Source organism: Pongo pygmaeus, chromosome 2 (assembly GCF_028885625.2).
Source record: "Pongo pygmaeus isolate AG05252 chromosome 2, NHGRI_mPonPyg2-v2.0_pri, whole genome shotgun sequence".
Lineage (NCBI taxonomy): Eukaryota > Metazoa > Chordata > Mammalia > Primates > Hominidae > Pongo > Pongo pygmaeus.
Genome location: NC_085930.1, coordinates 51,660,984 through 51,681,263, shown reverse-complemented (window position 1 = coordinate 51,681,263; position 20,280 = coordinate 51,660,984). Strand labels below are relative to the sequence as shown.

The window sequence follows — 20,280 nt, the reverse complement described above, 5'->3', positions numbered from 1 at the left end:
GTACAAAGAAAAGATTCAAGTGCAAAATTCTGTCACTTTGGCTCTTAAATTATACATTTTACATGTAAATATTGCAAATTGTAAGATGTTTTAAGGGTTTTTTTTTTTGAGATGGAATCTCACTCTGTCGCCCAGGTTGGAGTGCAGTGGTGCAATCTTGGCTCACTGCAACCTCCACCTCCCAGGTTAAAGCAACTCTCCTGCCTCACCCTCCCAAGTAGCTGGGACTACAGGCGCCCACCACCATGCTTGGCTAATTTTTGTATTTTTGTTAGAGATGGAGTTTCACCATGTTGGCCAGGCTGGTCTCGAACTCCTGACCTCAAGTGATCTGCCTGCCTCAGCCTCGCAAAGTGCTGGGATTACAAGTGTGAGCCACTGCACCCAGCCTAAGTGGATTTTTAATCTAATATTTAGCGTTCAAGTTTAAATTCTTGCCTAGAATTTTAAACATGGAAATACACTTTAAAAGGAAATAGGGTTTTTGATTTTTTAATAGGATAGAAAAAATTTAAGCATCAAAAATGCAAAAAAAACACCCATTTCCCTCCTTCTTACTCTAAGAAACTTTTTATTACTCTAAGAAACTTTTTATTACACATACTTCTATCAATATACTAAAGAGGAACCATGAGACACATTCACAGAGTAACTTAATTTCGTCTTCTGCATACCTTTAAATTCATTCATGAGTCAGTTCTTTCCCTAGATGAGAACTAAAGCAGGTTATACAACTTTTCTGATCACTTTGAATTTAAAAAATGAAACAAAATAAGAAAATCTTAATTTATATACAGAATTATAAGTATGGTTCCCTGACGGCCAGTGAGATACCCTCTAGGAGTCCAGATATCCGGCTTCAACTTTCCTCTACTGGGGTCCCATCAGCGAGCGCTCGTTAGGCCTAAGAAGACCCTGCACCAACTTTCATGTGTGTTCACCTACAAGGTGGGAATAGGGTGAGTGAGTCTTTTAGTGTACCACAGCCCTAATTTAAAAGTTCTCTCCACAAAGCCTCTTTACAGACTTTCACCCCTGACGTATTTATTCTCTTTGTGTAGTCCTCACAATTTTCAGCCATCTTCTTTGTGCAAATTCTTCAGGGCAGTTTGTCTTAAAAGTCTCTTTTGGCATCTGATATATATATGTACACACACACACACACACATACATATATGTATGTACATTCATGTATGTATATGTGTATGTACATGCATGTACGTATACGTGTATGTACATTCATGTACGTATATGTGTATGTACATACATGTACATATATGTGTGCATATACATACACATATATGTATGTACATATGTATATACGTATGTGTGTGTGTGTGTGTGTGTATGTATATCTCAGGGTATATATATATATATATATACCCTGATATTTCATGTGGAAATTGAAGGAATTGGATTAGATCAATTTAGCGACATGTATGTATTGCGTTCCTATGGTGTGCTTTCTTAGACCATACAGTATACTAATGAGGATTTGTTAAATAATCGCAAGATATGATTAAAAGCTTGGTGGTGTTCTGACACTAGTTTGTGAGACTCTGACCTAGACTGAGAGGTCAGGGCTTTTCTTGTGAGAAGGTATCACTTGAGCTATTGTAAATGATGAGTAGGTTACTAAGTAAAGAAGCTGGGGTTTATGAGTAGGTTACTACGTAAAGAAGTTGAGGTTTGGAACAAAGCAAACCAGACAGAGGAAAGACAGAAAACAGAGCAAAGACTCAGATTCCAGGAGTCAAGAGAAATTTAGTTGGTAAAATGTGCCAAATTTGATCATGGGTTGGGTTTGGGAGATGATGACAGAGTTGACTTGAAGATTTCTAAATGTCTGGCTTGCCCAGCTTGGCCCTGTTCAAGCCATTCACAACCATAGGGAACATCAGGAAGGAGCCAGAGTATATTCGGGAGGTGGACATGCAAAGGAATAGTTTGATCTTGGACAAGCACACTTTTGAGATGCCTTTGAGGTAGCCACATGGTGAAGTCTAGGAGGCAATTGGATATAAGAGGAGAGGTTTTGATTAGAGATATAAATTTGAAAGCCATTAGCATTTATATGAGAATTGAATTCATGATGGTAAGTGAAATTCTGTAGGGAGATAGTTTAGAATAAGGCATCAAGGCAGCACTTTCAGAAATACCAACATTCAGTTACCATGTGGAAAAGGGTAAAACAGCAAGAGGAAGTGAGAAGTGTCCAGAGAATTGGGAGGGAAACCAGAAGTGAATTATATTAACATCACTGAAGCTAAGGGAAAGGTGTGTTTTAAGGAAGAGGGAAGGGTCATCTCTGTCAGATGTTTACGAGAGTCCAAGAATGATTACAAGTGTCATACAGCCACAAGGAGATATCTGGGAAGCCTAGGGAAAATTGTTTTTAAGAAGTGATTGGGGCAGAAGTAGATTGAAGACTATGGAGCAGGAATAGATTCTGTGGAGAGAGTATAGACAGTGCTTTCAAAAAGATTAATGTGAAGTGTCAGAGAGCTAAGGCCTCCCTGGTGAGGACTGTGGGGTGTAGGGAGGTAGGAATTTTGTTTTCAGTTTAAATACTTGAGGATGTTTAAATGCTATCAGGAAGTCTCCAGTGCAGAGAAAGGGGTTGAAGTTACGGGAGGGGGCAGTCTATGGTAAGGTCACTAAGGGGGCCAAGCAGATGTTATTTGAAGCTCACATACAGGGTTGGTTCTAGATAAACTCCTCTAACCTGACAGGAGAGAGGGAGATGAGGGTGAGGCAGACTGAAACTGATTTGCAGATTGAGAAGCAGGAAGTAGAGGAGTTTCTAACTCCTTTATGTAAAAGTCCATTCTAGTTTAAAATTTGTCATCATATAATATTGTAGTGATAATAACAGCAAACACATATGGAATGATTTCTGTGTCTTGAGTTAGGTGTAGTAGTAAGTGTGTGTTCCTTATAGACTAACTGCCTGGGTTTGAAGCCAGACCTTACCACTTCCTAGCTTTGCGACTGTGCAACCTTGAGCTGTATTTTTAATTCTCTGTTTTTCTGTTCTTCTGTAAAATGAAAATAATGTCAGTAAGTACCTTATAGGATTAAATCAGTTTGTGTATACATATATATAATACATGTTATATGTAGAGAGAGCTTAATGTGGACTTGGTGTAGTCAGTGTGACCTAAATATTAGCTAGCAATAGTAGTGGTGGTGGTAGTCACCCTCAGCATCTGGTACTGCCCTCATCATACCCCTTGTATGATGTGATGATAATATTTAGCTCTGTTTTATAGGTGAAGCAACAGACTCAGAGATTAAGTTACTTGTTTGGGGACATGCAGCTAAATAGATGAAAGTACCACATTTCAAACCCGATTTGTACAGCTTCAAACCTACACCTTTGCAAGTTCTGAAAGCAGCTCATCCGGAATATTTCTTCTTCAGCTATTTCAGAATGTGAGATTTTAGGATTGACCTTATGTAAAAACATGAAGTAAGTGAAGTTGGCCTTTCGCAACTTCTGCTGCCCCAGAGGCTTGCTCTGTGCCAGCAGTCCTGTTGCTTGCCTGGCTCCCAGCCTTGTCCCGCACAGCTCCTTGTCCTCTGAAAGCACCCTGTTGCGGTTGCTTTCTCTTTCTCTTTCATTCTTAGTTCATATTGGTCATTTTTAAAAATTTGTATCAAAGATTATTTGAGTTAAGCTTGAAATTAGTGAATTGCTGGTGGAGGATACTTACAATCCTGTGTAGTTTAAGTTGGTATTATATTTCCTTTACCTCTTCCTTGGAGTATTGTCTGAAGAAGGCAGTGATGGAGGTTCGGCACCAGTTTGGCTTCCACACTTATTCTTAAAAACATCTCTATCAGCATTTATTTTAAATTTATCATATCATTATAACAAATACATTCTCTAACCCGCTTCTACCTTATGAGGTAGCTCATTCTATTCATTGCCTGCTCCATGATCAAGTAACCTTCCCTTTCTGTCACTAATTGCTGAGGTTCTTTCAACTTCTTTTTTAAAATTTAGAGACTTCCCCTAATGTTATTTATTTTAGAAACTTTTCCTGATGTCATCAAATGCTTTATATTCGATCACAGACAGTTTATGAAACATTTTATTCTGCAAATTTAACTCCTGAGAACATCATCAGACTATACGTGAAGAATATGACATTCTATACAGGGAAGGTGTTATGTATGTTTATTTTTTAAACTAATTGTAATCCTAACAGTATGTTATTCTGTTACTTTTTTGGGAGAATTGAGATACTATCACTTCAAAGTAAAACAGTTTGAGATACTGTCATAGACTGAATGTATTTTTCATGATCTAAAATAACTTCTTTGTAGGGTCTCCATGGCCTATTTTGATCTACTGTTATTTCCATACTGTTTCATCATCTTAGGGAGGAGGCTTTGCAGAAGAGATAACAGTTATTTTGACTTCCCATGAGTTGGCTCTGGTGAATCAGTTTTCTTTTTTAGAATTTTAAGTGTTGTTGACATATAATTTATATTCCATAAAATTACTCCTTTGAAGTATAAAATTCAGTGACTTTTGGCCAGGTGCGGCGGCTCACGCCTGTAATCCCACCACTTTGGGAGGCCAAGGCGGCAGGATCACAGGGTCAGGAGATCGAGATCACCCTGGCTAACACGGTGAAACCCCGTCTCTACTAAAAATACAAAAAAATTAGCTGGGCATGGTGGCGGGTGCCTGTAGTCCCATCTACTTGGGAGGCTGAGGCAGGAGAATGGCATGAACCTGGGAGGTAGAGCTTGCAGTGAGCCGAGATCGTGCCCTGCACTCCAGCCTGGCAACAGAGCAAGACTCTGTCTCAAAAAAAAAAAAAAACAAATTCAGTGACTTTTAAGCTTGCAGAGTTGTATAACCATCACAGGAACCTAGTTTTAGTTTTCCATCACTGAAAAGTCCCATTAAGTCTGTTCACGAGTCCCTATGCCATCCTGTGTATCCCCGGGTGGTACTAATCTATTTTCTGTCTCTATAGATTTGCCTTTTCTAGACATTTTATATGTGTGGAATCATATATTATACAGTGTTTTGCATCTGGCATCTTTAAGAAATATGTTTTGGGAGGCTCGTGCATGTTGTAAGATGTATCAGTACTTTGATGGTTTTTGTTTCTGAACAGTATTCTGTTGTATGGATAGATCACATTTTGTGTGTCCATTCACCAGTTGATGGATATTTGTATTATTTCCTTTTCAGGACATGATATAAATAATGCTGTTGTGAACATTCATGGACAAGTCATTGTGTGGACATACATTTTCATTTTACTTGAGTAGATTCCTAGTAAACGAAATTGCTGACTACTTGTATGTTATGATTATTTAGGTTTATGAACATTTGCTGTTGATTTTTATTTAGGTCTGTGATCATTTTCTGTTGATTTTGTATTCAGAATATTTAATTTTTGGCATATTACTATCAAATTATCCCAGCACCATTTGTTGAAAAGACTATTTTTGCCCCATGTGGTTGTCTTGTACCTTTATTGAGAAGCATTTGACCATAAATATAAAGATTTGTTTCAGTACTCTCAACCCTGTGACATTTATCTGTATGTCTATCCTTAAAAACCTAGTACCATACTGTCCTACTGCAGCTATATAGCAAGTTTTAAAATTGGATAGTGTGAATTCTTCATCTTTGTTCTTATTTTTCAGTATTCTTTTGGCTATTCTAGTTCTTTGTCTTTTTATATGTTTTAGAATTTGTCAACGTTTGCAAAAAGACTACTGGGATTTTGACTGGGCTAGCTCTGAATCAATAGATCAATTTAGGGACAATTGGCATCTTAAGATTGACTCTCCCAATTCATGAACATTACATATCTCTGCATTTATTTAGTCTTACTGATTTCTTTTATTAGCATTGTATACTCTTCTGTGTATGGGTGCTGTACGTATTTTGTTAGACTTATATGATTTGTTAGATTTATATGTAAGGATTTAATTTTGCAGTGTGCTTATGTAACAACACTTTGAAAATTCAGTTTATTTCTAATCTTTCATCAAACCCCGTTAGTTGAATTCATCTGTGTCATATTTGAATCTGGCCACATATCAGGTACCATCTTCCAAAAGATAGTAAAGAGCTTCTAATATTTTTCTATTGTAGTTTCCAGGAGGTAAAGGGATGAACAATTTTTATTATTTTGACTCAGTGACTGGTCAGCAGTTGTTAAGTAAGACTATCATGTCAGTCTGTTCACATCATCAATAATAATGTAATAACATAAAACACACAAACCTCCCTGAAGGAGTTTGTACTGTCAGGAAAGGGCGAGCATATAACCTCCCTGTTCCTTTTTCTGTAGGCGTTGCAGCATCTTTGGAAGTGTCAGAGAGCCCTGGGAGTATCCAAGTGGCCCGGGGTCAGACAGCAGTCCTGCCCTGCACTTTCACTACCAGCGCTGCCCTCATTAACCTCAATGTCATTTGGATGGTCACTCCTCTCTCCAATGCCAACCAACCTGAACAGGTATTTCTGTTCCATCCTATGCTACCTCTAAAAGGTTAATCTTTTCAGAGGAGGTTGGTAGGGAATCATCGTGAGTACATCTTCGGTTTCGAGAATAAGGTGGCATTTTCAGCATATGTGTGCTCTTTTAAGGCCTCCTCCTCTGCCCTGTCAGTCACCTATCAGAAGATGCTATCCTCTTTTTAAAAAGGTAACAGATGTTAAGAATGTCCTTCTGAGAGTTTTACTTAGGAACCTGTAATTTTATCAACAACATTGCTAATAGGCAATTTTGACCAGAAGGGACTGGCACCATCACAGATGGTTGAGAGCATACTTTTAAAAGATAGTGATAAGAGTAAGGAAGTAACATTAGGTTGTAGTACTTGATTTTTTTAAGTTAACTTCACTAGTATTTTAAAGTAAAACATGACTAGCCATGTTAGCCACCTCAAAGAGTCTCATATAAATTATTAACAGAATGTGTACATGAAAGAATGTACATGAAAATGGAAGCTACTCCCCAGTAAGCTGTATCAATTACAGGAAAAAGACACATAATTTGTAGAACTCACTGCAGAAAATAATGCTCAGGAAGTTAATGAATTGTGATAATGATTACACCTTTATTTACAATGTTAATGGAGCTTTCCTCCTTCAGTAAGCTTATTATTACCTCAAAATATTTGATAAGCTAAATTTTCTGATATGAAATTAAATAGAAGCTTTTTTTGTTTCTTCGTAGAATTTTTGTAGTTAGACTCCGCCTTCAAGATCATTTTGTTCAACCTTATTATTTTAGGAATCAAGGATGGAGTTAAATAAGTAAAGAAAGAGCTTGAGTAGAGTTACTAAACACATTTACAGGTAGAGCTTGAATAGAACTGAGTCCCTCACTCACAGCCCAAAGGGCTTTTTGTTATGTCATTCTAAATCTTCCATGAAGACTTAACTTTGATAATAGAGGCTGACATAAGAACAGCAATCATGGACTTGTAACTCTACTTCCCTTCTGTGACATTTATTTACATTCAGTCTATACCTATGATCTATCATTGTGTGACCTAATAAGCATGAGAATGGCAGTGCTAATATTTTTTAATTTTTGTTTTGGAATCAATTTTTCGAACTGGTAAAAATATTTATGAACTGATAGTAGGGTGGGTAGCAGCAAAGACTTTTTTTATGTTCTGATGTGTTAGGTAAGGAAAAAATATTATTCCAATTTGGTATGTGAGAATTTAAAACTCCAAGATACGTATGAACAAATACTGTAAAAAAAAAGTTGATGATAATTCTCATATTAGAAATAAAATTTTCCAACGTTTGGTGCAGCATTTGGTACTGTCTACCAAATAGTTATTGTTTTGTGTCTAGGAGAAGATAGAGTGGCCAGTTTATTTATTTTGCTTTCTTTTCCAGGTCATCCTGTATCAGGGTGGACAGATGTTTGACGGTGCCCCCCGGTTCCATGGTAGGGTAGGATTTACAGGCACCATGCCAGCTACCAATGTCTCTATCTTCATTAATAACACTCAGTTATCAGATACTGGCACCTACCAGTGCCTGGTCAACAACCTTCCAGACATAGGGGGCAGGAACATTGGGGTCACCGGTCTTACGGTGTTAGGTGAGTGACACAAGAGTTCTTGGCTGTTTGGGCTTTACTTATGAATCTACTCTCAAGCATACTTGCTTCTGCCCTTGTCTCTACACCTTCAGTCTGCTTATGTTCTTTTTCTGTCTTCTCTCAGTTCCATCTCTTCTCTGCTTCTCCATGCTTCTTACAGATAGTCTCCCCCTCCTTTCTTCATTTCCGGTGGTCTCTAAAACTTAATTCTTTAATGACTTTCTTCTGAAGGTGAAGAAAGATGGTATCAAATACCATCAGAAGTGGTCTCTCACTTTTCTTAAGCTTCTACAGGGCAGAACTTGTTGTTGAGAGCAAATTAAATCAAGAATTACTTATTTTAGTACAGAGCAGAAGTTTTAGCACGTGTGAGAATAATACTATTACTTCATATCTGTGTAACACCGAGTAGGATCACCACAGTTCTTGGCTTGCATGTGTTGTCCTGGCATAATTGTAATAATACCTCCTTTTACTCCCACAAGTATCCTTGTTTGAAGAATAAATCATATTATCACCTTAGTACTGAGACCAAATAGATTTAGTTTTTTTCCCCCAGATTGCATAGAAAATAAACAACAACATTTAGATTAAAATTTAGATCTCCTTACTCAAACCAGCACTCTTTCCATTACACCATGTTGTTAGACTATCTCATACTAAATTATATCCATTATAAGCATGTTTTATTTTTCAATTCTTCTGTCTCTAATATAAAATACTGCTTTCTAAATGAATACTTGTGGTAGAGGTGGCTAAACTCAGCTCATCTGGGGAGATGGAAGACGTTTAGAGAAGGTTGATGTTCTTGATTCTCCTCCATCCTACTCAAGTCTCAGAATCTACTCCCGTAGTCCTTGTCAAACTCCACCCCCCCCCCTTTCTTTTTCCTTTGTTGTTGTTGAGTCACTTAAGAATACAGGTGTTGGGAATTCTTGTCATTTTCCCTTGGCCTTTGGTGCCTTTTTCTCCCAGCCTTCAAACAGAATAAAAAAACTAATGACCAAGTCGGGGATTTCTATTCTCAAAATCATATTCATTGTAGTATATTAAAAATTTTATAGATTATAAAATACTCTGAGTACCAAGTATAGTGTACTAATGGAATTAAATATTCTGATGCTTAGACCTGTAAGTTAGGTGACTGGCTTCCCATATTATCCAACCTTATTTCTTTTTTGTTTGTCCAGACTTCTCAGCATCATTTTTAAAAAGAAGATAAAAAGCCCTTAATTTATTTTATAATTAATGCTACCTCCAAAGAATTATTTTGGGTTTCTCTTCCTGGCATCATAGTGTCAATGACAAAGGCAACCAAAGATTAGTTTGCCCCACCGCAGTAGTTAGGATTCTCTAAGATTTTTACTCTTCCTACCTATACTCTTTTATTGTTCTCTCTTCCCCTACCCCCTCTTTTTTTTTTCTGATTCCTGTGTATACTCTGCATTCATTTTTTCATACATTCATTTATTCATTTTGGAAAGGGTGAACATATTTACTGAAAAGTCATTAGCATTACAAATAAATCATAAATTGGATTTAAACTCTACCGTCTGTATTCCCCAGCATGAAACTTCAAGCCATGGGCTTAATTTATGGTTTTGTTTTGTTTTTTTTCCTTGTTACTATATATCACCACCTTCTTCCTTTAGTGTTCTTTTTGGTAATTTTTGTTCCATGTTTTTTGTGTCCTGTCTTAATGATTGTGAAATGTCCACTACATTATTATCCACTCTGCTTTTACCTGACCCTTAGTTTAACTTTCCCCACCATAAAGCAGAATTTGATATAAAGTGGGTCTGTCCGGTTTTTGTTTGTAAAGTAACGAAGGACCTTGTTAAAATGGTTTTCGCCAGGGCAGGATAATGCTTGCTTTTCCCTGAAATCTTGAAAAGTGGCCTCTTTCAGCAATGTTTTTAAAATCAACATGTTGATACAATGGATCTTAAGAATTCTTCTTTAGAGGAAGCAGAGTGAAAGGAAGATCTTAAGATACCTTGGAAATATAATCAAAGAGTGAAGCCCCTTTGTACATATTTGCCCCCTGCTTACCAAAGCAGCAGGCCTGCTCCTGTGCCTAAGCCTCGTGAATTGGTACATGCCTCCTCTGGGTTCAGGCGGTGAGTCTGTCTCCTGGTATGTGTTCCCAAAACAGTATAATCTAAGGGTCCAGTGTACTGAATGTTGATGTCTCCTCCGTCATCACTTGGCTCACAGTAAAATGTGTACTTTATTGCTTACTCTTCCTGTTATAGTTCCCCCTTCTGCTCCACACTGCCAAATCCAAGGATCCCAGGATATTGGCAGTGATGTCATCCTGCTCTGTAGCTCAGAGGAAGGCATTCCTCGACCAACTTACCTGTGGGAGAAGTTAGACAATACCCTCAAACTACCTCCAACGGCTACTCAGGGTATGTACAGTGCTGCTTTACCCATTTTATTAGTTATCATGGACAATTCTAATATTCAAAAAGTAATTAACTTTAATTGGTTTTGAAAAATAACACCCTATAACTGCTGAAAAAGCTTTCTGGATCATTTTGTGTTTTCAAATTTAAAGTGAATAAAACATTTTCTCTCTCTTCTCTATATTGTCTTTATGAAATGTATTTCATCCAGTGGTAACTATATATGGAAACTGTTCCCATTCACGTGAAGATTTAAAGCACCTAAATGATAGCTTCTTTGTGTTAACTGTAAGACAATCCTTGAAATTTATATCTGAGAATACACTTCCTGCTTGAGGTAGAGCTGCCTATTTTACTAGGAGAAATGTGAGCATAGTGTCAGTAGGGTTGATCCTCCTGTTTTCAGCCTCAAATCTGGTTAGAGGAGGAAGATAGGAAAGAGTAAAGGAAAAGGCCTCAGGTCACAGGAGATCCAGGAATTGGTCACACCAAACAGGTAATAATGGAGGAAGCCTGAGTGTCATGGATGATTTCTACATGTAAACCCAGCTACTTAAATTTAGTTTTAAATAGGACATCCTTGAAAAGTTGAAGAGATTTTGTCAAATAAAATGAGGGGAAGATATAGAATTTTATTATAAAATACTCTAGTTCAAGAAAATGAAATTTAGCAGCTTCGAGTATTACATCATCTCTAATACAGAAAATGTTTCTTGTAGTATTCTCAGGGTAGATTTACAAATCTGAAATTTAACCATAAAGTGTTGGCAGTTAATGGAGAGGCCACAAACAGCCTTAATTATGCCTTGTAAGTCTGAATCATATTGATAGTCCACGCCTCTCATGGAAAAGGAAAGTCCTAAGTTGTAGTAAAATTATTCACATTAAAGAGCCAGCGCCGCAAGCCTCTTAAGAGCCTATAAATGTCCGCTAGTAATCCCAGCAAATATTGATGGACCTTACAGTAGTCTTTTAATTAACCTAGCCTCAAATTCATCATTAAAAAAAAACTTCAACATAATAAGTTTTATTACTTTAAGAGTGATTGCTGCAATACTGTTGTTCATTGCTAAATGTTTCAGCCACACTGTTGGCTAAATAGCCGCTTTTGTGGAATGATTTGTCAATCTCACCATTGTAAATGACATGATTAAAATAGCCCTTGTCTTGACATACTGAAAACTATATTCAAATTTTAGATTTTCCACTGTTTCTGTAACAGTTCACCTCTCCGGGCCCATGTTGCTTTTTTTTAAACAAAAATAAAGGGGTATCATCCTCAAGGTCCTCTGTGGCAGCGTTTTCTTTTTTTATTTATAATATCTTTGTGGAATATTGGTTGGAGTTTGGAATTTTAAATGAACAATTGACAGTGGTTATTTGTATGTAAGTTGAGAAATAGCTGTAGAAAGACCCTTCCATAACCTCTTTATTTCTGGGTAAGTGTACATCAGTTAGATTTCTTGGTATCATATCCTTTTTTCAACTTGAATACTCTTTGCACCTTTAGGTATAAAAGTGAACTTGAATGACAAGGATGAAAACTTTGTCTTTTATAAACTCTGGATTGATTATCAAACTTACTTTGGATAACCATATCTATTAATCATGTACATTAAATGGTAATATTTTTAATCTAAATTTATCTCTTAATATCCATATTAATAAAGTTGATCTCAAAATAGAATATTGCCCCAAAATAATTTAGATTTTTTTCAGAAGATTTACTTTACGAATTATGTTTACAGTTATTAATATAAACTCATGATGCATTCTCTGAAAAAAGAATATTTGACACCAGGAAAGTGAATCCCGGAAGTCTGATTGGTGACAGGGGAATAATATTTTGAGATTAGAATTTCTCTTATATGTAGAGACTAGCTTGAGGGAACTCGCGCTGGCCAGATCTAGGACAATTCAAACATCAAAATAAATATATAGTCCATAGAATAAAATAAGCATCACCAAATCCCTACTGATAAATAAATGGGGTCAAAGGGCAAGCTTTTTTTTTCACAGTATGATGCCAACTAATGTGTATACAAGGAATCATGGAGTTAGAAAATCATCATTGAGGTGAAAACAGTGAGCAAAAGTTTGATGGGAAGCAGGCTATTTAGTTACAAAGTATGTCCCCACAAATTGCTTATTAATGACACAAAAGTAACTTTGTAAGGGAGAGACCTGTTGGATACCATTTTAGCCAAGTGATCAAAGTAAACTTCACCAATATTGTGACAAACTGCTATCACGTACCTCCTAATATATGTACTGAAAAGGACACATCATTTCTGTGATATTACTGTCAAAAACACATAACCTAAATCTCATCATGAGGAAACCTCAAACAAACAAATGTGAAGGCAAAACTGTTCAAATTGAAAAAGACTAGGGAGTTAACCCTGAGGTTGCAATTTTTTGATTTTTTGCAATCAGACCTTGGCAATGACCTTGAGCAGTAGGATGTAAATAACTCCCACATGCTTAGCATTCCAATAATGGAACACTGGGCATAAATGGGTTAAGATGACTAGACATAATGAAGAATCTTGGTTTAGAATCTGAACAGAAAAAGAAATAGCTATAAAGGACATGGTTGAGATAATTGATGAAACTGAATATAAACTATAGATTAGCTAATACTATTAGATCAGAGTTAAATTTCTCGACTTTAATACGTGTACTGTGTGATTCCATAAAATGTGTCTTTGTTCTTAGGAAGTATTCACTAAAGTACTTAGTGGTAAAAAGGCATGATGTCTTCAACCTTATAAAAGAGACTCAGTGCACTAACTAGTTCTTTTCACCAAGTAAGGACTGTGAAGCAAATTTACTGTGCACTGGTTACTTGCCCGAGTCTGGTGAGACAGAGCATTCATACACAAAACAAGTTTCACGAAGTGTATTTATTATTTAATAGGCAGCAAAGGACAACAGAAGCCTAGCATTCATTGAAAGCCAGTTCCCCAAGGCTCAGAAAAGCTTCCTGGAACAGATAGAGTCTCTTCTGCACATGTCCACTTGCACATCAGCTGAGAGAACCCGGAAAGCAGCTCACTCTGAGTTTTATACCCGAGTGTCACTGCACTAAAGTGTTGAAGGACATCTTGTTTCTAGGAGGGTCTGGAACAGAGCCTGAGGTGTTCCAGTCAGTTCCTTCTTAATTCAGGATGTTGCATTCCCAGCATGTTCTATAGTTATTCTTGAGAACAGCAAGCAAGAAAGTGGGAAGAACTGAGTTGGTCCCAGACCACCCAAAGAACTGTCCTGAAAGGGCACAGCAAGAAGACATCATCATCTAGAAACCAGGAAATGGGCTGTTACCAGACAGTGAATCTGCTGGGGTCTTAATCTTGGAGCTCCCAGCCTTCCAGAACTATGAGAAATAAATTTCTGTTGCTTATAAAATACCCAGCTTATGGTGTTTTGTTATAGCAGCCTAAACAGATAAGACAGTGAGGAGTCTAAAATAGTTAAACTGGTAGAAACAGAGAATAAAATGGTGGTTTTCATGGGCTGGGGAGTGGGGGAAATGGGGAGATGTGGGTTAAAGGGTACAAAGTTACAGTTATTCAGGATGAATAAATTCTGGAGATCTAATGTACAGTATGGTGACTGTATGTAGCATTACTGTATTGTATGCTAGAAATTTGCTGAGAGGAGATCTTAACTGTTCCCAGCCACACACACACACACACACACACAAAGGTAGTTATGTGATGTGATTGACATATTAATTAGATTGGTTGTGGTAATCTTGTCACAGTATATATGTATATCAAAATATATACCATAAATATATACAATTTTTGTTAGTCAATTGTGCTTCAATAAAGCTGGGGAAGAAAGAAAAACAATCGTATAATGCATAAGGAAAGCCCTCACAACAAAGAATTATCTGGGCCCAAATTTCAATAAATAAGTTGCATTTAACGTTTTCTATTGTTAAAACATCCCTGCATTTATGGAATAAAGTCTCTTTGTTTGTGATTTTTAAAAATAAATTGTTCCATTGGGTTTGCTAATATTTTAATAAAATATTTACATCAGTGATCACCAGTGAGAATGGCCTATGGGTTTTTTTTTTCTGTCTTCTATTGTCCTCTAATGTTTGTTTTTTTGAAAATATCTTTTTTCCCTACACTCTTTAATGCAGTTTAGTGAGTGTAAATGCTAGATTATCAGTTATTGTTTCTCAAGAATTTGAAAATGTTTCATTTTCTTCCCACCTTTCTTGTTTCTATTGAGAAATCTGTCCTCGTTCAATTTTATTATCATATAATATCAAATAATTTTATGAGTTTGGAAGCTTTTCCTTGTTTCTATTCTTTGAAATAGTATGAATAAGTTGGGCATCATGATGATTCTATAGAATTTGCCTATGAAAGTTTGCCTTGCTCTTATTTTTTTTTTTGTAGATTTTTGACTACTGATTTAATTTCTCTAATGGTACAGGTTTTCTCTACCCTATTTTTCTGGAAAATGTCTTTTTTGTTTGAGTTATACATATCACCATCAAGATGTTCATAGAATTCTCTATACAAAAACAGAATAATGTATTTAAGAGTGTAAGTTCTGGAGACAGTGGGCATAGTTTTGAACTCTGAATCCAGGAATCGCTGGGTATGTGACATTGTGTCTTAGTTTTCTTATATGTAAAATGGAGACAATCATCATGACTAACTTATGGTTGGATAAAGATTGAATGAATAAGCATGTAAGATGTGCAGAACAGCAGCTGGCATGTGTAAGTCCCTACTAAATATTAATATTTAAATTACCATCATTATTCTCTTACAAAGTTTTAAACTCTGTATTTAGTCTCCTTTTCATTCCTAATACTGTTTATATGTGCCTTTCCTCTATTTTTAAAATCTGTCTTGCTAAACTCAGATTTTGATTTTATCTAACCTTTTGTAACTTGCATAAATTTCCTTCCTTTCTCCCTCCCTCCCTCCCTCCCTCCTGCCAATGTTTGTTAAGCACCTATCAGGTGCCAGAAACTGTTTTAGGTGCTGAAGATACATTGCTGAACAGGATAGATATTCTTCCCTTTGTAGAGCTTACATTCTAATGGGTGGAGATGGAATATAATCAGTAAATTGCAGAATTTGTTACAAGGTGAAAAGTTCTGTGGGGAAAAATTAGATCAGGGTAAGATAGATTAGTTAGGGGATGAGGAGCAGCAATTTTGAGTAAGGTGCTTAGGGTAAGCCTCATTATATTCTAACAAATATTTAAAGATAACGAAGGAATGCGCCATGTGAATATGGGGACTGGAGAGCATTCCAGGCAGAGGGAATGGACATATGAAGGCTTTGAGGCAGGCATGTGCCCATGTACTTGATGAATATCAAAGAGGCCAGTGTGTTTGGAGTGCAGCCAGCAAGGTGGAGAATTTAAGAGCCATTATATTGCAGGTGTTAGGGTGTTGGTACATGCATTGCATAGGAAGCATTATAATTGTATTATTCAATATGCTGTATCTTTAGCAATATTTTACATGCTTCAGCTATGTTATTATGAGAAATATGTGTTTAAAAATCACACTGTAAGATTGTGGATTTGTCAATTTGTTCTTATAATTATGCCAATTTTCTTTACCCATCTTGAGCCTGTGTCATTAGATGCTTGCAAGCTTGTTATATTTCATTGTTTCTCTATGTTTAATAAGCTTTTTGTGTTATTTTTAATTATTAAAATTAAAAGATGTAGTGGCTTTCTTTGGTCAATTCTTGTTGGTACGTTTCTATTATATGGTTCATTGGCATTCAGTTTCCCATGCTTTATGTTTTAGATGTATTGCTTATAAACAACATATATCTGGATTTAGTTGGGTTTTCAATCTGTAATCTGAGAGCTTCTGTCCTCTGAATTCAATGATTATGGGTATGGTTCAATGTCTAATATTTTATTTGAGGTTTTCTATTTATTAAGCTTTTTTCTTTACGCCACCTCTTCCCATATCTTCTACTGATTATTTGAATATTCTTTATAATATTTTTTCTCCTCTACTTTCGAAGTTGTAAGTGTATTTCTCTTAGTGCTTATTCTTAAAGTTCTTAAATACATACTTGATTTAATGTAGTCTAGAAGTAAAAAAAATCTCTACTCTCTATCCAAATAATAGGACCATAGAAAGCTGTCTTTCTTCCGTTTTCCCTAATCTTTGTGAATATTTCATCTCATCAGTTCTTTCTCTTCTCTCCTATTAGCCATTTTTTGGACCTTTTCATTCTGTCCACCATAATTCTCAGCTTCTGTCTGATATGTTTAATTTCTGTGTTTTTATTGTCTGCATTTTAGTTATTTTCTTGGCTTTAGTATATTTGTTCCACCTTATTTTTAACTTTTCTCCTTATTAATCATCCCCATTTTCATCATCGTTTACATACATTTCAGTTTTATTTAGATTTACCCGAAAGTTTGCCAGTTTTTTTGCTCCATTGCTTCTTTCATCACAGTCATTTTTTCTGTGTTCCGTTTTCTTATACTGAAGTACACACACCCTTCAGTAGGTATTACATCGATGATCTATGAGTGTTAAGTTGTTCTAATGTTTGTTTCTTTGAAAATATCTTTTTTCCCTACACTCTTTAATGCAGTTTAGTGAGTGTAAATGCTAGATTATCAGTTATTGTTTCTCAAGAATTTGAAAATGTTTCATTTTCTTCCCACCTTTCTTGTTTCTGTTGAGAAATCTGCTGGTAGTCTGTAGGCATTTGCGTTTTCCTTCCTTTGCTTTTTGCAGTTGTTTTGTACTTGATGTTCTGTAGATCCTAGAATATATTTCAGGTATGTGTTAATTTTTATTAATCCTGCTATGGGCTTGTGGTGCTTCTTAAATTGAGAGATTGTATTTTTTGTCACTTCTGGAAAAATCTCTGTCCTTATATTTTTGAATATAGCCTTTTCTCTTCTTTCTTTATTGTTTCCTGTTAGCTCTTGGTTTAGTCTTTTAATTCTGTAAACCATGTTTTTTTAATCCTTTGCTTATCCATAAATGTCTTTACCTTCTTTACTTTTCTGTGTGGCATTCTGGTTTTTGTTTTTGTTTTCGTTTTTTATTTTTCCAGATCACCAGTTCTCTCTTCTACTCTGATGGCTGTTCAGCTTATCCACTGAGTTTTGGAATTTATTTTCTTCTTTTCTTTCCTTTTTTTAAGAGATGAAGTCTCGTTCTGTCATCCAGGCTGCAGTGCAGTGGCACAATCACTGCTCACTGCAACTTCAAACTCCTGGCCCTTAAGCAATCCTCCTACCTCAGCCTCCCGAGTAGCTGGGATTACAGATGTGAGCCACAGCACCTGGCTATTTCTATGTTGCTTTTGTCTCTTCATGGCATCATCCTCTTTTATTATGGTGACTATTCTGTATATGTTTAATAATTTTAAGCATACTAATTTTATAGTGACCTTCACATAACTTTATGCTCTTTGTATGCTAATCCTCCTGTTTGTTGTGTAGTTAACTTTTCTTCACGGTGACATTCCTTTCCTGTTTTCCTCATGTGAACTCTTCACCTGGATTGTTCTATAGTTTCTCTAAAGCTGTAGGTTATGTTTTCTATTTGTTTCTGCCAACAGCTCTAGAGGTTTCGGGAAGATGAAGGGATGAGCAAAACAGGAAAGGGATGATTGTCCATACAGTGAGTGTGGTCGGGCGGCTGGGCCCTGTGCTGTTGAGTGAGATGATTGGAGATGTGAGGCAACACGGGATTTGTCCTGCAGCAATTGAAAATCCAGGGCTGGAGCTAGCTCACAGGAGCTGCATATCAAGCCATGGAGTGGAATTCCTTCCTGGAATGACACCCACTCTCCAAGTCCTGCAGCTTCTTGGCAACCAAGGATGGAGATAAGCACAGTTGTTTCTCACAATGGTCAGTAAAACTTGAACTCAGAAAGGAAAGCTGAGGGATAATTAGAAAAAAAACACCTCCCTTCTGACTTAAAGGGGAGAATAACCTTCACGGTTTAAAGATGCATGGAGAACTTTAAAATGTGTTTTTAAAAATTATATGCAAATAATGGCAATTCATTTTCTATCCATTATTTTATCTTGGTAAATATATAGTGTATTTATTTTCATTATTAATGGTTAACATTTTCTGAAACTAGATTATACATTTTTCTTTCATGGTTTGTAAGAAATCCTCTGTTTTCATCATCCTTTCATAATTTAATACAGTGAAGAGAGATGATTAACTCTCCTGCTTGCCTGTGAACTCTGTGTAGATCTTTAGAGATCATAGCTGTAGCAGGAGAGTATCTTAAATATCACCATGGTCCCACTCTCATGTTACAAGGGAAAAGACTGAGGCTACTAGAAGAGACCAGGTTTGCCCAAAACTGATAGGAAGGACTAAAATTATTTTGGCGTGGTTGTAACACTCAGGAATCTTATATTGTCTTTCTCTCTCTTTCTCTCTCTCTCTCTCTGTCTCCTCTCCTCTCTCTCACTTTCTATCTCTTCTCTTCTCCTCTCTCCTCTTTGTTCTCTCTCTTTCTCTTCTCTCATTTTTTAGAGACAAAGTCTTGCTCTGTTACCCCCCCAGGCTGGAGTGCAATGGCATGATGACAGCTTACTGTAACCTCACACTCCTGGGCTCAATTATCTTCCTGCCTTAGTGTCCTGATGGGGCCTTGCTATGTTGACCAAGCTGGTCTCAAATGCCTCGGCCTCCCAAAGTGCTGGGACTATAGGTGTGAGCCACCACGCCTGATTCTGTTTCTTGAACTGACACTGCTGTTTCCCTTCCCAGTAAGAGTGGTTCCATAATTTTTTTCATGGGGAGCAGAAAAATTTTCACCCACTAGAAGTGCTGAATAAATGAGTGCTTATTTCTTCTTTATCAAGATGTTATTCTAATTGAAGTTGAGTTTTTTCTCCCTTTTTTTTGCCTGCTGACATAAAGAAGCAAATCCCATATAATGTTCAGTACTTCCTCTTTTTTAAAAGATTAAATGTCAACAGTTATAACCATATTAATTTGTGTATATATTCATTCATTTTTACATATATGTGTGTGTGTGCACACACATAAACATACACCTTACTCTTTGCAGCTGCTTCAGAGTTGAGTGTTGGGGCAGGTGGAGAAATACAAGGAAACATATCTCCATCCTAAAGCTCACTGCCTAATGGAGGAGACAGATATAAAGAGAAAATCATAGCACTACATGTTAATGCTATAAAAATGTATGCAGTGCTATAAAATTTAAATGATAGAAATATTACTTGTCCCTGAAGAGTCCAGGAAGAACTTTATAGGGAAAAGGATTCCCAAGCAGGAAAAGGGTCTTAAATGATGGATAGAAGTTTTACTGGTTAAAAGTGGGTATTATAAATACAGGGAACCATGCTTGCAAAATCTTGCAAGTGTAAAAGTTTGACATTTTTAGTGAGAAGATCTGTGAAGCTGACATAAAGGGTCGTGGGGATTTGACGAGAGAGGAGCTTGAAAAGATGAAGTCCAGATTGTGAAAGGCTTTATATAATATGCAAGGAGTTTGGATGTTATCTTTAAGTGTAGAGATGCGCTGACATTTATAAACAAGAGAAGATGACCAGATACGCATTTTAGAAACTCTGTCAGTAATCAGGCTGAAAGATTGGCAGCCAGTCATAAATGGAAGGCTTTGTTGATAGCCCCATCAAGAAATGAAAAGGACCTGAACTAAGTCCCTAGTGACAGGGGCGGAGAAGGCACAGTGGGGGAGGGTAAGATTCAAGAGAGATTGAGGAAAAAATTACAATATATGGAGCTTGAT

The 20,280-nt window shown here is 36.5% G+C and overlaps 1 protein-coding gene across 19 annotated transcripts in view; it reads left to right on the top strand.

The window, feature by feature from the left end:
• The window catches only part of IGSF11 (immunoglobulin superfamily member 11), a 301,378-nt gene that overhangs the window by 195,965 nt on the left and 85,133 nt on the right, over positions 1 to 20,280 (top strand). For all 19 annotated transcript variants that reach the window (XR_008501405.1, XR_008501404.1, XR_008501408.1 and 16 more), the window contains 3 exons: positions 6,330 to 6,493; positions 7,895 to 8,102; positions 10,358 to 10,513. Coding sequence is in view for 14 of the 19 variants with exons in the window: in XM_054480095.2 (XP_054336070.1) it covers positions 6,330 to 6,493; positions 7,895 to 8,102; positions 10,358 to 10,513 (528 nt within the window). In the remaining 5 variants the exon portion in view is untranslated. The remainder of the gene's footprint in view (positions 1 to 6,329; positions 6,494 to 7,894; positions 8,103 to 10,357; positions 10,514 to 20,280) is intronic.